The sequence below is a fragment of the Oncorhynchus mykiss genome, chromosome 6 (genome assembly GCF_057628025.1).
Source record: "Oncorhynchus mykiss isolate SJ-2025 chromosome 6, ASM5762802v1, whole genome shotgun sequence".
Taxonomy (NCBI): domain Eukaryota; kingdom Metazoa; phylum Chordata; class Actinopteri; order Salmoniformes; family Salmonidae; genus Oncorhynchus; species Oncorhynchus mykiss.
The window spans coordinates 37,609,167-37,626,337 of NC_143027.1; the positions used below are offsets into that span (position 1 = coordinate 37,609,167).

The following is a 17,171-nucleotide window of genomic DNA, read 5'->3' on the forward strand; positions in this document are numbered from 1 at the left end:
CGCCTTCTGCCGGTCCTGACGAGGCATCCGGATCTTCGTCCTCTGTACCCGCGTTGCCTCCACTTGCGAATACCTGGGATGTCAGCCCTGCCGGGTGTTTGGAGAATATCATGTGAGTCTTGCTTCTTGTTGAAAAAATCTTTGTCTAATCCGAGGTGAGTGATCGCTGTTCTGATTTCCAGAAGCTCTATTCTGCCGTAAGATACAGTTGCAGAAACATTATGTACAAAATAAGTTACAAATAACGCCAAAAAAACACATAATAGCACAATTGGTTGGGCACCTGTAAAACTGCTGCCATTTCTTCCGGCACCATTTTTTAGCACTCAATTAGAATTTGGTAGCGTTGCCTATAAATTGTTTTGAGTAGCCTTCCACAAGCTTCCCACAATAAGTTGGGTGAATTTTGGCCCATCCCTCCTGACAGAGCTGGTGCAACTGAGTCAGGTTTGTCGTCCTCCTTGCTCGCACACGCTTTTTCAGTTCTGCCCACACATTTTCTATAGGATTGAGATCAGGGCTTTGTGATGGCCACTCCAATGCCTTGACTTCGTTGTCCTTAAGCCATTTTGCCACAACTTTGGAAGTATGCTTGGGGTCATTGTCCATTTGGAAGACCCATTTGCGACCAAGCTTTAACTTCCTGACTGATGTCTTGAGATGTTGCTTCAATATATCTACGTAATTTTCCGTCCTCATGATGCCATCTATTTTGTGAGGTGCACCAGTCCCTCCTGCAGCAAAGCACCCCCACAACATGATGCTACACGGTTGGGATGGTGTTCTTCGGCTTGCAAGCCTCCCCCTTTTCCTCCAAACATAACGATGGTCATTACGGCCAAACAGTTCTATTTTTGCTTCATCAGACATTTCATCGGACATTTCTCCAAAAAGTACGATCTTTGTCCCCATGTCTAGTTGCAAACTGCAGTTTGGCTTTTTTTTAAGGTGGTTTTGGAGCCGTAGTTTCTTCCTTGCTGAGGGCCTTTCAGGTTATATCAATACAGGACTCGTTTTACTGTGGATATAGATACTTTTGTACCTGTTTCCTCCAGCATTTTCACAGCATTTGCACTTTTCGCACCAAAGTACATTCATCTCTAGGAGACAGAATGCGTCTCCTTCCTGAGCGGTATGACGGCTGTGTGGTCCCATGGTGTTTACACTTGCATACTATTGTTTGTATAGATTAACGTGGTACCTTCAGGCATTTGTAAATTGCTCCCAAGGATGAACCAGACTTGTGGAGGTCTACAATTTTATTTATTTTTCTTGGCTGATTTCTTTTGATTTTCCCATGATGTCAAGCAAAGACGCACTGAGTTTGAAGGTATGCCTTGAAATACATCCACAGGTACACCTCCAATTGACTCAAATTATGTCAATTAGCCTATCAGAAGCTTCTCAAGCCATGACATAATTTTCTGGAATTGTCCAAGCTATTTAAAGGCACAGTCAACTTAGTGTATGTAAACTTCTGACCAACTGGAATTGTTATTCAGTGATATAATCTGTCTGTTAACAATTGTTGGGAAAATGACTTGTGTCATGCACAAAGTAGATGTCCTAACCGACTTGGCAAAATGATAGTTTGTTAACAAGACATTTGTGGAGTGGTTGAAAAACAAGTTTTAAAGACTCCTACCTAAGTGTGTATGTAAACTTCCGACTTCAACTTACTCAATAAAGGGCTTTTCTTTATTTTTACTATTTTCTACATGTAGAATAATAGTGAAGACATCAAAACTATTAAACATCACGTACATTCATGTAGTAACCAAAGAGTGTTAAATAAATCTAAATATATTTTATATTTGACATTATTCAAAGTAGCCTCCCTTTGCCTTGATGACAGCTTTGCACACTCTTGGCATTCCCTTAACCAGCTTCATGAGGTAGTCACCTGGAATGCATTTCAATTATCAGGTGTACCTTGTTAAAAAATGTATTTGTGGAATTTATTTCCGTCTTAATGCGTTTGAGGTAATCAGTTGTGTTGTGACAAGGTAGGGGTGGTATACAGAAGATATCCCTATTTGGTAAAATACCAAGTCCATATTTGGCAAGAACAGCTCAAATAAGAAAAGAGAAACGACAGTCCATCATTACTTTAAGAGGTGAAGGTCAGTCAATCCGGAAAATTACCAGAACTTTTAAAGTTCCTTCAAGTGCAGTTTCAAAAATCATCAAACGCAATGGTGAAACTGGCTCTCATGAGAACCGCCACAGGAAAGGAAGACCCAGAGATACCTCTGCTGCAGAGGATAAGTTCATTGGAGTTAATTGCAATTCAGATTGCAGCCCAAATAAATGCTTCACAAAGTTCAAGTAACAGACACATCTCAACGTCAACTGTTCAGAGGAGACTGTGAATCAGGCATTCATGGTCGAATTGCTGCAAATAAACCACTACTAAAGGACACCAATAAGAAGAAGAGACACGAGCAATTGACATTAGTAGGGGTCCAACCGCCATGTCTTCGTGAGATGCAAAGTAGGTGAATGGATGTTCTTCGCATGTGTGACTCCCACCATGAAGCATGGAAGAGGAGGTGTGATTGTGTGGGGATGCATTGCTGGTGACACTGTCAGTGATTTATTTAGAAATCAAGCCATAAGTGTGCCAGCATGGCTACCACAGCATTCTGCAGCAATACGCCATCCCATCTGGTTTGCGTTTAGTGGGACTATCATTTGTTTTTCAACAGGGCAATTACCCAAAACACACCACCAGACATTTGTAAAAGTTATTTGACCAAGAAGGAGAGTGATGGAGTGCTGCATCAGATGTCCAAACCTCCACAATCACCCATTTGAGATGGTTTGGGATGAGTTGAACCGCAGAGTGAAGCAAACAAGTGCTCAGCATATGTGGGAACTCCTTCAAGACTGTTGGAAAAGCATTCCTAATGAAGCTGGTTGAGAGAATGTCAAGTGTGTACAAAGCTGTCATCAACGCAAAGGGTGGACACTTTGAAGAATCTCAAATATATTTAGATTTTTATAACACGTTTTTTGGTTACTACATGATTCCATTTGTGTTATTTCATAGTTTTGATGTCTTCACTATTATTCTACAATTAAACTTTTGACTGGCACTGTATGTGAAGTGAATAAAACACTAGGCCTATAGGCTATGTCTACACTGCATTGTATGCTTTGAGTAAATCTGAGATGAAAAACATTGTAGGCTATTCCGTTAAAATAAACTAGAGCCTATGAACACGTTGTGATAAAAATGTAAATCTTAATTAATCACATTTCAAACTATCCTTTTGTGAAGCGCAGCAAGGGATCTAGTTCTTTATGATGACGAGTGATGGGGTTGATGAACCGGAATTGGAGGATCCTCTATCATCATTTAAATCTTCAGTTTGGGAAACAGTAGCAGCCAAAATGGATTGAACTTAGGTAATCAACTAAATGTTTTGAATTTATTAGAACATGATAAGATGATAGGACATGAATGAACAACATGCATAAATTCTTTGTATTTTCTTCTACTTTCTGAAGAGGCAACAGCGCGGGATTGACCCATCTGTGTGTGATTGTTCTACTGCCACTACAGTGCATTTGGAAAGTATTCAGACCCCTTGACTTTTTCCACATTTTGTTATGTTACAGCCTCATACTAAAATTGATTAAATAAAACGTTTTCCTCATCAATCTACACACAATACCCCATAATGGCAAAGAGAAAACAGGTTTTTAGAAATGTTTGCAAATGTATTAAAAATACTAAAGTATTCATAAGTATTCCGACCTTTCCTATGAGACTGGAAATTGAGATCAGGTGCATCTTGTTTCCATTTATCATCCTTGAGATGTTTCTACAACTTGATTGGAGTCCAGCTGTGGTAAATTCAATTGATTGGACATGACTTGCAAAGTCACACACACGTATGTAAGGTCCCACAGTTGCCAGTGCATGTCAGAGCAAAAAACAAGCCATGAGGTTGAAGGAATTGTCCGTAGAGCTCAGAGACAGGATTGTGTCAAGGCACAGATCTGGGGAAGGGTACTAAAACATTTCTGCAGCATTGAAGGTCCCCAAGAACACAGTGGCCTCCATCATTCTTAAATGGAAGAAGTTTGAAACCACCAAGACTAGAGCTGTCTTCCCGGCCAAACTGAGCAATCAGGGGAGAAGGACCTTGGTCAGGGAGGTGACCAAGAAACTGATGGTCACTAACAGAGCTCCAGAGTTCCTCTATGGAGATGGGAGAACCTTTCAGAGGGACAACCATCTCTGCAGCACTCCACCAATCAGTTCTTTATGGTAGATTGATCAGACGGAAGCCACCCCTCTGTAAAAGGCACATGACATCCCGCTTGGAGTTTGCCAAAAGACATCTAAAGACTCTCAGACCATGAGAAACAAAATTCTCTGGTCTGATGAAACCAAGATTGAACTCTTTGGCCTGAATGCCAAGCCTCACGTGTGGAGGAAATCTTGCACCATCCCTACAGTGAAGTATCATGCTGTGGGGATGTTTTTCAGTGGCAGAGACTAGTCAGGATCGAGGGAAAGATGAACGGAGCAAAGTACAGAGAGATCCTTGATGAAAACCTGCTCCAGAGCGCACAGGACCTCAGACTGTGGGCGAAGGTTCACCTTCCAACAAGAGAATGACCCTAAGCACACAGCCAAGACAATGCAGGAGTGGCTTTGGGACAAGTCTCTGAATGTCCTTGATTGGCCCAGCCAGAGCCCGGACTTGAACACTATCAAACATCTCTGGAGAGAACTGAAAATAGCTGTACAGCAACGCTCCCCATCCAACTTGACAAAGCTTGAGAGGATCTGCAGAGAAGAATGGGAGAAAGTCCCCAAATACAGGTTTGCCAAGCTTGTAGCTTCATACCCAAGAAAACGCGAGGCTGTAATCGCTGCCAAAGGTGCTTCATAAAGTACTAAGTAAAGGGTCTTAATACTTGTGTAAATGCAATATTTCATTTCTAAAATCCTGTTTTTGTTTTGTCGTTATGGGGTATTGTGTGTAGGTTAATGAGGGAAATCCATTTTAGAATAAGGCTGTAACGTAAGAAAATGTGGAAAAAGTCAAGGGGTCTGAATACTTTTCAAAATGCCCTGTATGTATCCGTTAGCAATGATGCTCATGACAACGCCTTCTGGTAGATGAAAGGCTTTCCCAAAAACCTTCTAAATTATATGTTAACTACAAAGTAGTCTATGCATACCTGGCTAAATTGTATCATGATTATTTACATCAATCCAGTGGTGATTTGTTCAGCAAACTCTGCAAATCACGTGTGCTTCAGAAACATCACTAACCAAGCAAGGCTCTTGCTGGTAGCACCTAAATTAAAAGGTATCTACACCCATAAATCTACATTTCTGAGATTCTTCCCAGACCTAAAAAAAAAAATGTCTCCTGATGTGGTTTAATCATTGTTATGGACTTAGAACCTCCAAATTAGTTGTTTTTCTTTTATTTAAAGTGTGATTTTGAGACTGAAAACCTGAAAAACAGGGAAAATCTGAAACATCGAAAACCAAAATGGAGAAAACGGAATAACGCAAAAAATACAAACGGTTTTATAGGACCCTACATCATATGGCTCAAGATCTATTCCTGGGTTAGTTTTACTTCTTTTGCCAAAACAAAAATGAACTACAGTAACTGTTGGCATTTCATTGTATCGAAACCGAACAGTAACCCCCAAAAACCACAATACGTACTGAACTTTCGGTTTGGTTAACGGTTACACCCCTAGTACTGAACAAACTTTACTGTACTGTACTCTTCTGTGCTGTGCTATGCTGTACTGTACTATACTCTACTTTTCTTTATTGTATTCTATTTTACTGTACTGTACTGCACTGTATGGTACTGTACTGTGCTGTCCAAACTTGTGAACCCAACTGTGGTTTGTGACTACTATGATTTTCCATTGTAGCCAATTAAATTGCAAAAATTCCATTACCAATTTTTGGGGGAAATTCTTTTACCAATTGGTTTTAATCACTTAATAGTTCATAAACACAATTTAAATCAGTAAAAACACTAACTAATTGATACGTCTACCTTTACTTGGTACTTCTGTGAACTTTCATTATCCTTCTTTCTCATGAAGGAGAGAAATCAGAAAATATCATAAAGATATGTGGGTTTCTGGTAACGGAATATTAAGGCACACGGAAATGTTCGTTTAACTTACAGAAGGCAGAAAATGTAAGACCCCCTTTCCACCTGTTTGACCAGAAATCAAAGCCTTTGTTAATTTCTCATTTTTAGGATGGAAAATAGTTGAAAGAGTTATGTATGCCTTAATTTCTCAAAAAATATAGACTATTAGCATTTTCATTTGACACCCAATTTGACATGCTCCTATGAACTTCACGTTGGTGCTCTTGGGTACTTTTACATGGAAATGTCTGTATGTCTAATCACACATTACATCACAGGCATGTCATGATCACATCAAACACATGGTTTCCATTTGTTTGATACCATTGCATTCACTCCACAAATGAGTCACATCACACTTCAGTGACGCTGAGTGCATCATAACAACGCTAGCCAGCTGTTATCTCCCTTGAGAAAACTGCAAATGTTGTCTTGTTTGGGGGAGTGGATCTGTGACTCTTACAGTAACCAAAATAGAGAGACTAAAATATAAAATAAATCAGGTGGAGTTGGAATTGCATCCCTTACCCAGAACACTCAGCTAGTTGAATGGAATTGAGGATGTTTTCACTATGTGAGGATGTACACATTGCTCAATGTGGTGTAATTGAGTTCACTGCAGCACAATAGCTTGAATACACAGTTGTTATTTTCAGTCAGCTTGTTAGCTGATTTAAGAGGGCACCTACACAGCTGCAATCTTAGCAGAGGGCTATTATACATACAATAATAATAGGAACAGTAAGTTTGAATATTTGAGAGAGTAAATACAAAGACCTTCAGGACAATAAAGTGTTAGGAGATTACATTTTATTTAACTAGGCAAGTCAGTTAAGAACAAATTCTTATTTACAATGATGGCCTTGAAACAGTGGGTTCAGGGACAGAAAAACTGATTTTACCTTATCAGCTCAGGGATTTGATCTAGCAACTTTTTGGTTACTGGCACAACGCTGTAACCACTACGCTACCTGCCACCCCTCAATGAAAGCTTAGAAACCTTAAATAAAGAAAATTTAAAATAATTTTGATGTAAACCAATCTCTCTTGTGTGAATTAAACTACTATTTTATATTATTTATATGTTTTTTTATTTAACCTTTATCTAACTAGGCAAGTTAGTTCAGAACAAATTCTTATTTACAATATGGGCCTACCAAAAGGCAAAAGGCCTCCTGCGGGGACGGGGGTTGGGATTAAAAATGTAATTCAATTAAAATATAGGACAAAACACACATCACGACAAGAGAGAAAACACAACACTATATAAAGAGAGACCTAAGACAACAACATAGCATGGCAGCAACACATGACAACACAGCATGGTAGCAATACAACATGACAACAACACGGTAGCAACACAACATGGCAGCAGCACAACATGATAGTAGCACAAAACAGGGTACCAACATTATTGGGCACAGACAACAGCACAAAGGGCAAGAAGGTAGAGACCCCCATACACCACGCAAAGCAGCCAGACACTGTGTTTGTAAACTGTTTGTGTCTACAAGTTTCTAATAGTTGCTTACAGTTGGTTAGGGTTTTTCAAAGTAACATATGAAATTAAGTTGACTTTGTTGTACCAAATGTCAGTAGCCTACTTTGTTCTGCCTATTAATCGTACATTTGTTAAATGAGCCCTCTAAATTCTCAACCTTGTCCAATGCAAGTGGATAGAGAACAGAGCACACATCCAGGACCTCTATACCAGGCGGTGTCAGAAGAAGGCCCTAAAAATTGTCTAAGACTCCAGCCACCCAAGTCATAGACTGTTCTCTCTGCTACCGCATGGCAAGTGTTACCGATGCACCAAATCTGGGACCAACAGGACACTGAACAGCTTCTAGCCCCAATCCATAAGACTCCTAAATGGTTTGTTAAATAGTTAATTGACCTTTTTTCACTAACTTTTATGACTCATCACATAAGTTGCTGCGAATGTTTTTCATTTATCCTGCTACCGAGTCACTCTATCCCTAGTTATATGTATATATCAGTGGCGGTTGGTGCCGTTTAAGATATATATACATTTTTCATGAGCATGGCCTTATTTCTATTACAGCATATTGGACTGTCATTCATATTCCATTCACCCAGCTCAATGTAACATCAATAGGTTTAGGCTACTACATGTTTCTTGAATTTTCCCGATACCCATCAAGAGGTTGCTACAATCTAGCATATGAATGAAAGTTTACAAGTCGAGTGAAATTTGAAATTAATCAAGGTGACAGATTCAATACCGCATTGCACAATCTTGCCTGCATCTAGCTGATCTACGGTCTAATCATTAGTCTAACCTGTTCAATGAGATTTTCAATTGGACAAATTCAGGTATGTTTATCCCCGTTTCGTTCAGTTTGCTTCTGTTTAAGAAACGTGTTTCAACAGAATGGGCGGAATGAATACACCCCTGATCACACGCAAACACAGTTCACTTTCACAGCAGCCACATACATACAACATGATCCCTTTAATTCTTATATAATTCCTTCTGATATCTACATGCTCTCCTCCTCTCTCCTTTTCCATTCACGTGTGGACTTCAGTGCACAACACCTCAGCTGTCAGTGACCAGGTGAAAAAAACCTTTCCAAGCCAAACCTTCATATCATAATCGTTAACACACAGCCTACGTTGTCACCATATTAGCTAACATCATAGTCAACATAGCTACTAGAACTAACACATTAGTAAACCAGCTACAATCATGCAGTACAGTCAGCATGCAGTTTAGCAGTTACACCGGCAGGCCCCGGAAGCAATAAATGTGGATAGGTAAAATAAAAAAGGAGCAGACATTGAATATCCCTTTGAACATGGTGAAGTTATTAATTACACTTTGGATGGTGTATCAATACACCCAATCACTACAAAGATGCAGGCATGGGAGACTCCCCAAACATATGGAAGAAGGTACTCTGGTTAGATGAGACTAAAATTGAGCTTATTGGCCATCAAGGAAAACATTATGTCTGGCGCAAACCCAACACCTCTCATCACCCCGAGAACATCATTCCCACAGTGAAGCATGGTTGTGGCAGCATCATGCTGTGGGGATGTTTTCATCAGCAGGGACTGGGAAACTGGTCAGAATTGAAGGAATGATGGATGGTGCTAAATACAGGGAAATTCTTGAGGGAAACCTGTTTCATTCTTCAAGAGATTTGAGACTGGGACGAAGGTTCACCTTCCAGCAGGTCAATGACCCTAAGCATACTGCTAAATTTGTGGTATGATGTAAAGATTGCTGTACACCAGCGGAACCCATCCGACTTGAAGGAACTGGAGCAGTTTTGCCTTGAAGAATGGGCAAAAATCCAAGTGGCTAGATGTGCCAAGCTTATAGAGACATACCTTAAGAGACTTGCAGCTGTAATTGCTGCAAAAGGGGGCTCTACAAAGTATTGACTTTGGGGGGGTGAATAGTTATGCAATCAATTTTTCAGTTTTTTTGTCTTATTTCTTGTTTGTTTCACCCAAAAAAATGTTTTGTATATTCAAAGTTGTAGGCATGTACAGTATATGGTCTGCATGATGCTACTATGAGCTATTGATAATTTGAGAAAGTCCGAAAAAAAAGCTTGTGGTTTGTTCCTTGCCTCAGGCTGCACAGATGTTTTCTCATCAAGTGATCATATTTCCACCCATCATGCTATTCTGAATTTAATCTTGTCTTTGCTAATATGTCATTTGAATGCACTCCAACATCAAATGGAGGCCGCGCGCTTTCCCGCAGGTCCGTTTTTCTATGATGCCAGATTGACAACTTCGGTTTTATAGCGGAGCTGTGTTTAATGCGAGCAGCTGATAAATATAACAACATTTATTTCACTTCACTCATGAGCATGCTCTGGCTGTGCGAGAGGTGATAATCCGCCCAAACTCTGTATGCCATTGGCTCTCCAACCCTGTTCCTGTAGCTACCCCAGTGCTTAATTTGGGAAACCAAGTGAAATCTGTTCTGGAACATCGATAGTAGCATGTTTTCGCAATGAAAATATTTCACTAAACTATTGACTGCGTGCTCGTGGAAGGAATAAAGGAGAACGAAGGAATACTGTAAAGGAGAGAAAGGAGGAGATGGAAACGCACGGCGGTGAGATATTCTGTGGCTAAAGGTGTCTGCCCATTAATTATGAAAATATACTAATTTCCCTAGTAGGCTATTCAAAATCAAATTCACTACCATTTCTAATTGTAAACCGCCCTACACAATCAATGAACTAACAGTATCCCCTAGGGCTGGCTGTTCTCTCCCAGACTCTTGGATAGAAATGTTGGAGTGTACCGTAAGGTAACCAATCCATCAAATGTGCATAATAATACAGTCCACACTCAAGGCGAATACTCAAATTTGTTTACTTTTGGAGTAAAGGCTAGACCAAGTTTGTAGCAAAAACATCTTAAAGCAGTTTTGTTGTGTGCTTTTCTGCTATGCGTAAAATGTTGTAGGTTATGTATTGTGTAACAGCATCACAATAATAATTTGAATTCATGTTTTTCTTTCGTGCTTGGGCTCACAAGTCTATGCATATGCATAAGCTCCAATAGGCTATGCATTAGGTGTATTTAATTAATAATCACCTTAGAAAGCGCTGTCCATTTCGTTTTGTTGTGTTGACTTTGAAACAACATCCATCCATCCAAATGGACCATTGTTTTTCACTCAGTTTCAACCTGCTTTCGAACTTTCTTCAAATTGATCATCACAGTGAGGTGAGTTTTTAAAGCATGATACTTTTGCTTTGATGTCAGAGTGGTTAGAGGGACAATAGAGCACTGAGTACCAGGCCATTACAACCTGATGGTGGTTAGGGTACTATCAATGCATGTCCTGAGTGCATAAGAGATTACCTTAACTCGCGTGGAATTTTACTGCGGTCATGACTCCCGGTGTGATGGTAATACTGTCACTGCAACAGCCCTAATCTTATGTGGCCTAGTTACAGTTTTGACTTAAATCGGCTTGAAAATCTATGGCAAGATTTGAAAATGCCTGTCTAGCAATGATCAACAACCAACTTCACAGATCTTGAAGAATTTTTAAAGAATAATGTGCAAATATTGTACAATCCAGGTGTGCAAAGCTCATAGAGATTTACCCAGAAAGACTCACAGCTATAATTGCTGCCAAATGTATTGACATGTAGTGGCTAGGGTTCATTATTCTAAATGGCCACTTCTATAAACACCCAAATACAGGTTTGGTTCCTTATGGGTTTCCATAGATGTGGCATTTTATCATCTGGAACCTTAGCGACTACATAAGTAGAAAACTATAGCTCTACTAGGTGTCTTCCATCAAGCGCCATTACCTGTCCTAATGAGTTAGTGACACCATTTTTACCCATAACCCCTCATTCTCTATTCTTACAGGTCAACCATAGGTGTCCACCTGGTGTCACAATAGCATCCATAAAAGGCTTCTAATATAAATACTGTATTTAACATAATGAACAGTTTACATACATTCCTCTACAATAATAAGCATTCTCAATAGATTTCTATATCTTTCATAAATCAACCCAAATAAGTCGCTAACATCGAAACGGTTCTAACACTTACGTAAATGAGATATTTCTGTATTTCATCTTCAATAAATGTGCTAACATTTCATTATGGGGTAATGTGTGTAGATGAGTGAGGAGAAAAAAATCAATGTTATCCATTTTTAATTCAGGCTGTAACACAACAAAATGTGGAACAAGTAAATGGTATTTGAATACTTTCTGAAGGCACTGTTTGTCAGGTTGCTGAGTTAGCCTGAGCATTGACACCTCGTGGTAGAGATCAAGCCCTCTGGTCACAGATGTTCCTGTAGGCTTGATAGAAATGCTGTCAAGCTCAAGATCAGATCACTGCCATTGAAGTGAAGGGTAAGACAGAATGACACGTTTTTTTAAAACTTGCTGATCCAATTGATCAGCTTCATTTTTCAGTTTACCACCCCTTCATCCCTGTCTGTGAGGAATTATAGCAACCCAGTAAAAAAAAAAAAATATTCAGCTTGACCTTTTAAATATTAGGAAATGTAATCATCACCATCTGTTGTTGCACCACTGCTTGAAACTCCCCGCTTAATAAGTGGGCTCACAGGGAAGAGATTAAGCATGTTTATATTTCAGAGCCATAAAAGTCAAAAATTCTCCAGAGTAAATATGAGTCTGTCAAGCAGTGATGATGTCTGACGTGTGTGTGTTTGCCCCAGTGTCCCCTGCAGCGGAGCGTCTCCGCTATATCCTGGGAGAGGATGATGACATGCCCAACCCCACCCTCTTCACTGAGATGGACACGCTGCAGCAGGACGGGGACGAGCTGGAGTGGAAAGAGTCTGCTAGGTGACTTCTGACCCATAAATTACACACACACACAGACATACAGAAACATAATAGAAACGCTCGCCAAAAGCCAGCCTTGACAGCCAATATCAAGAAGTTGACGGTCTGTTATAGTTATAACTATGAACTTCTGAGTCACCTGTATTGTAGACTCATTTATATTTTGACGTGCGTATGGTGATACCAAAAATACATTTCATAGAACAAATTATCCTATTCCTTTAGCATAGACGGATGTCATTCCAGAACCCACCAATTTTGTCATGCATTTCATGTTTATTATGGCATGCATGATTATGGCATGCATGGCATGCATGATGAATGAATGTCTGATTGTTAGCATGTGTCATTCCCAAGACAAGCAGTCAGTGTTTACATCCTACCAGCTTTGACATGAGTGATTTGTCCCTTCCAACTCATGCCCTCTTTCTGACCTGGGGTCCAGGTGGGTGAAGTTTGAGGAGAAGGTAGAGGACGGAGGGGAGAGGTGGAGCAAGCCCCATGTGTCCACCCTGTCCCTGCACAGTCTGTTTGAGCTCAGGACCTGTCTACAGACCGGCACTGTGGTGCTGGATCTGGAGGGATACTCACTGCCTCAGATAGTTGGTGAGCATCACAAATTCCCCTTTACAGAGCGCTAATGCACGTGTAGCCGATGTGAAATGGCTAGCTAGTTAGCGGTGGTGCGCGCTAATAGCGTTTCAGTCGGTGACGTCACTTGCTCTGAGACCTTGAAGTAGTGGTTCCCCTTGCTCTGCAAGGGCCGCGGCTTTTGTGGAGCGATGGGTAACGATGCTTTGAGGGTGACTGTTGATGTGTGCAGAGCGTCCCTGGTTTGCGCCCAGGTCGGGGCAAAGGGACGGACGTAAAGTCTATACTGTTACACTTGCCAAATAAGTGTTGTGTGATTCTTACCTAATGTTTAGAGATAGTACTGTTAACAATTTCAAGTCTCTGTCACAAATGACAAGCAGAGTTTTTACCCCTTCTAAGAACAGTTAGCCTAGTGTGTGCAGTGTATTTCAGTGATGCTAGCAGCATCCAGTAGTTGACAGGAAAGGCATTATGGTACCAACAAGGAAATTAACTGTTGGTTGTGAGTGATACTACAAACAGTACTAAGACAACGTTCTCCTGCAGATGAAATCATTGAGCGGCAGATAGACGAGGGCATGTTGTCTCCTGACCTGAGAGAGAAGATCAGCTTTGTCCTCCTGAGGAAGCACAGGCACCAGACCAAAAAGCCCATCCACCGCTCTCTGGCTGACATGGGCAAGGCCAGCGGTGGTGGTGCCCGTGAGTGTCCCTCTGCTCTATGGTCAAGAATGGCCATCGGTATCCCTATACACATTATAGTACTGCCGGTACTATAGGTTTAAATTTGTAGCCTATGTATACACATAAATATATATATTATGCCCACTGCACAGGCTTTCTTACACTTTCTTTAATTGCAAATTATCAACCACAAAAAAATGTATGCAGTCCTCTCAGTTTTATTCAGTTGAATTAAATAGACTATAATTTATCCTTGGGGATAAAGTTTATCTCCTTAAACAGTCTCCTGTCTTCCTTACTTGAATTTCCTCCTCAGCTCGTAGTCCAGGGGCAGCGGCCGCATTCAACCGCTCCACAGAGGACCTACGCATGAAATCAGGAGGCTATGGTCGTCTGCGTGAGTCTCTCTCTCATCATCTTTCTAGAGCCTGTCTGTTTCTTTTTCTCTTTCTTTCATGCTCTCTTCCTGTGACTTCTTGTATCGCTCTTAAAGATGCACTCTGCAGAAATCGCTCCTCCATTTCCTAGTGGCTAAAATTCTAATAGTTTGCTTAATTTCAGTTTATATGACAAAACAAGCAAGTATAGTGTAGAGAATCATTGTTCCATCTAAACACTATGAAATATATTTTCCATAACTGAAAATCTAGTATTTTCAGCTGTTTGAAGCTGGTGTACAAAACCAAAAGTAAAAGACTTGCTTTCAATGAGACTAACAGATCTAGAACATACATTTCTATGTGAATTTGGTCGGGTCACCCAAAAAGTGACATATTGCAGCTTTTAATATCAAATGATTTGCCGCTCTCTTTTTAGATGTGTTTGAAGCGATATAGAATACTACAGGGTCCTCCCTAAAGAATGTACGAGAGGCGTAAAAAATATACAGTACCAGTCAAAAGTTTGGACACACCTACTCATTCTAAGGTTTTTCTTTATTTTGACTATTTTCTACATTGTAGAATAATAGTGAAGACATCAAAACTATGAAATAACACAGAATCATGTAGTAACCAAGAAAGTGTTAAACAAATCAAAATATATGTTATATTTTATATTCTTCAAGGTAGCCACCCTTTGCCTTGACAGCTTTGCACACCCTTGGCATTCTCTTAACCAGCTTCATGAGGTAGTCACCTGGAATGCGTTTCAATTAACAGGTGTCCCTTGTTAAAAGTTTTTTTTTAAAGTTAGTTGTGGAATTTCTTTCCTTAATCTGTTTGAGCCAATCAGTTGTGTTGTGACAAGGTAGGTCACAACACAACAACACACAAATAGATTGGTCTTTACCCTATTTGGTAAAGACCAAGTCCATATTATGGCAAGAACAGCTTAAATAAACAAAGTGAAATGACAGTCAATCATTACTTTAAGACAAGAAGAACTTTGAAAGTTTCCTCTAGTGCAGTCGCAAAAAACATCAAGCGCTATGATAAAACTGGCTCTCATGAGGACCACCACAGGAAAGGAAGACTCAGAGTTACCTCTGCTGCACCTCAGATTGCAGCCCAAATAAATGCTTCACGGAGTTCAAGTAACATACATATCTCAACATCAACTGTTCAGAGGAGACTGTGTGAATCAAGCCTTCATGGTCGAATTGCTGCAAAGAAACCACTACTAAAGGACACCAATAAGAAGAATAAACTTGCTTGGGCCAAGAAACACAAGCATTGGACATTAGATCGGTGGAAATCTGTCCTTTGATCTTATGAGTCCAAATTTGAGATTTTTGGTTCCTCTGTGTCTTTGTGAGATGCGGAGTAGATGAACGGATGATCTCCGCATGTGTGATTTCCACTGTGAAGCATGGAGGAGGAGGTGTGATGGTGTGGGGGTGCTTTGCTGGTGACATAGTCAGTGATTTATTTAGAATTCAAGGCACACTTAAACAGCATGGCGACCACAGCATTCTGCAGCAATACTTCATCCCATCTGGTTTGCGCTTAGTGGGACTATCATTTGTTTTTCAACAGGACAATGACCCAAAACACACCTCCAGGCTGTGTAAGGGCATTTTGACCAAGAAGGAGAGTGATGGAGTGCTGCATCAGATCACCTGGCCTCCGCAATCACCCGACCTAAACGCAATTGAGTTGGTTTGGGATGAGTTGGACCGCAGAGTGAAGGAAATGCAGCCAACAAGTGCTCAGCATATGTGGGAACTCCTTCAAGACTGTTGGAAAAGCATTCCAGGTGAAGCTGGTTGAGAGAATGCCAAGCATGTGCAAAGCTGCCGTCAAGGCAAAGGGTGGCAACTTTGAAGAATCTAAAATATTACATATATTTTGATTTGTTTAACACTTTTTTGGTGACTACATGATTCCATATGTGTTATTTCATAGTTTTGATGTCTTCGCTATTATTATAAAATGTAGAAAATAGTAAAAATAAATAAAAACCCTTGAATGAGTAGGCGTGTCCACACTTTTGACTGGTACTGTATTTTTACTTTATTTGTTATCATATAAGGCCATCTTTTGCTCTAGATTGCAGGAAATTGCAGTTACAGGTGTTAAAAAAAAAAAAAAAAAATCGGAGTCCAAAGGGGAGCATTGACCCCTCCTGGCCTCCTCCCCAGCCATACTCAGCAGCACCTGCTTGTTAAAAAAATCCAGAGGAGAAGTGATAATATGTCATCTTCTTCAGGTCATGAATTCATTTCATTTGAAAAAGAAAAACTCAGTTGATTTGCACGTGTCTTTGATACATAGAACACTCTCCATATCCTCAACATTGATATGATCAATTGTTCACATGTACTGTGTTGCTTTACAGGTCATGCCCATAGTAGGAGTATGAATGACATTGCAGACACTCTGAGCACAGACCAGGTGACCCACTAATGCAACATTACAACTCAGCAGGCTCAATTCATTCAAACATCCTTGCAGAGCGAAACTGCAGGTTTTATAGAATTATTGTCATAAAATAATTTAGGTCTTATAATCTAAGTTAATTTAGGGTAGTTACATTACTTAAAATGTACACTTCCTCTGTGCAGAAATTACATTAGCTTTCCGCAACGATGTTTGATTGAATTGCAACCAGAGTGTTTGTAGGAATTCATATTCCTTCTTTTGCAATGGCAAAACGTGTTGAGTTTGTGTATACATACAGTATGTGTTTGTGCCGAATTTTCAATATCCATTTAACCAGTAAATGTGCTGAATTTGACATGTACATTTTAATTAAGTGTGGCAAGCAGCTGTATGCTGCAGAGGATTTGTATTGCAGTTGTATTTCATTGTTGCCATGGGAACCCGATGAGAGTCAGCATTGTTATAATTCTCATAAAATATTTGATTGGGTTCGTTTTAGTGTTGGTGTCACAGAGCAGTTGGGAGCAGGCTGCTTCACAATTCAGTCTTTTCTTAGGAGAATTCTTCTTTAAAAG

At 40.1% G+C, this 17,171-nt stretch overlaps 1 protein-coding gene across 4 annotated transcripts in view; it reads left to right on the plus strand.

The window, feature by feature from the left end:
* The window catches only part of LOC110526893 (electrogenic sodium bicarbonate cotransporter 4), a 57,239-nt gene that overhangs the window by 13,464 nt on the left and 26,604 nt on the right, over positions 1–17,171 (plus strand). For all 4 annotated transcript variants that reach the window (XM_090237880.1, XM_090237881.1, XM_090237882.1 and 1 more), the window contains exons 4-8: positions 12,367–12,496; positions 12,942–13,102; positions 13,637–13,792; positions 14,091–14,171; positions 16,553–16,608. In XM_090237880.1, coding sequence (XP_090094006.1) covers positions 12,367–12,496; positions 12,942–13,102; positions 13,637–13,792; positions 14,091–14,171; positions 16,553–16,608 — 584 coding nt within the window. The remainder of the gene's footprint in view (positions 1–12,366; positions 12,497–12,941; positions 13,103–13,636; positions 13,793–14,090; positions 14,172–16,552; positions 16,609–17,171) is intronic.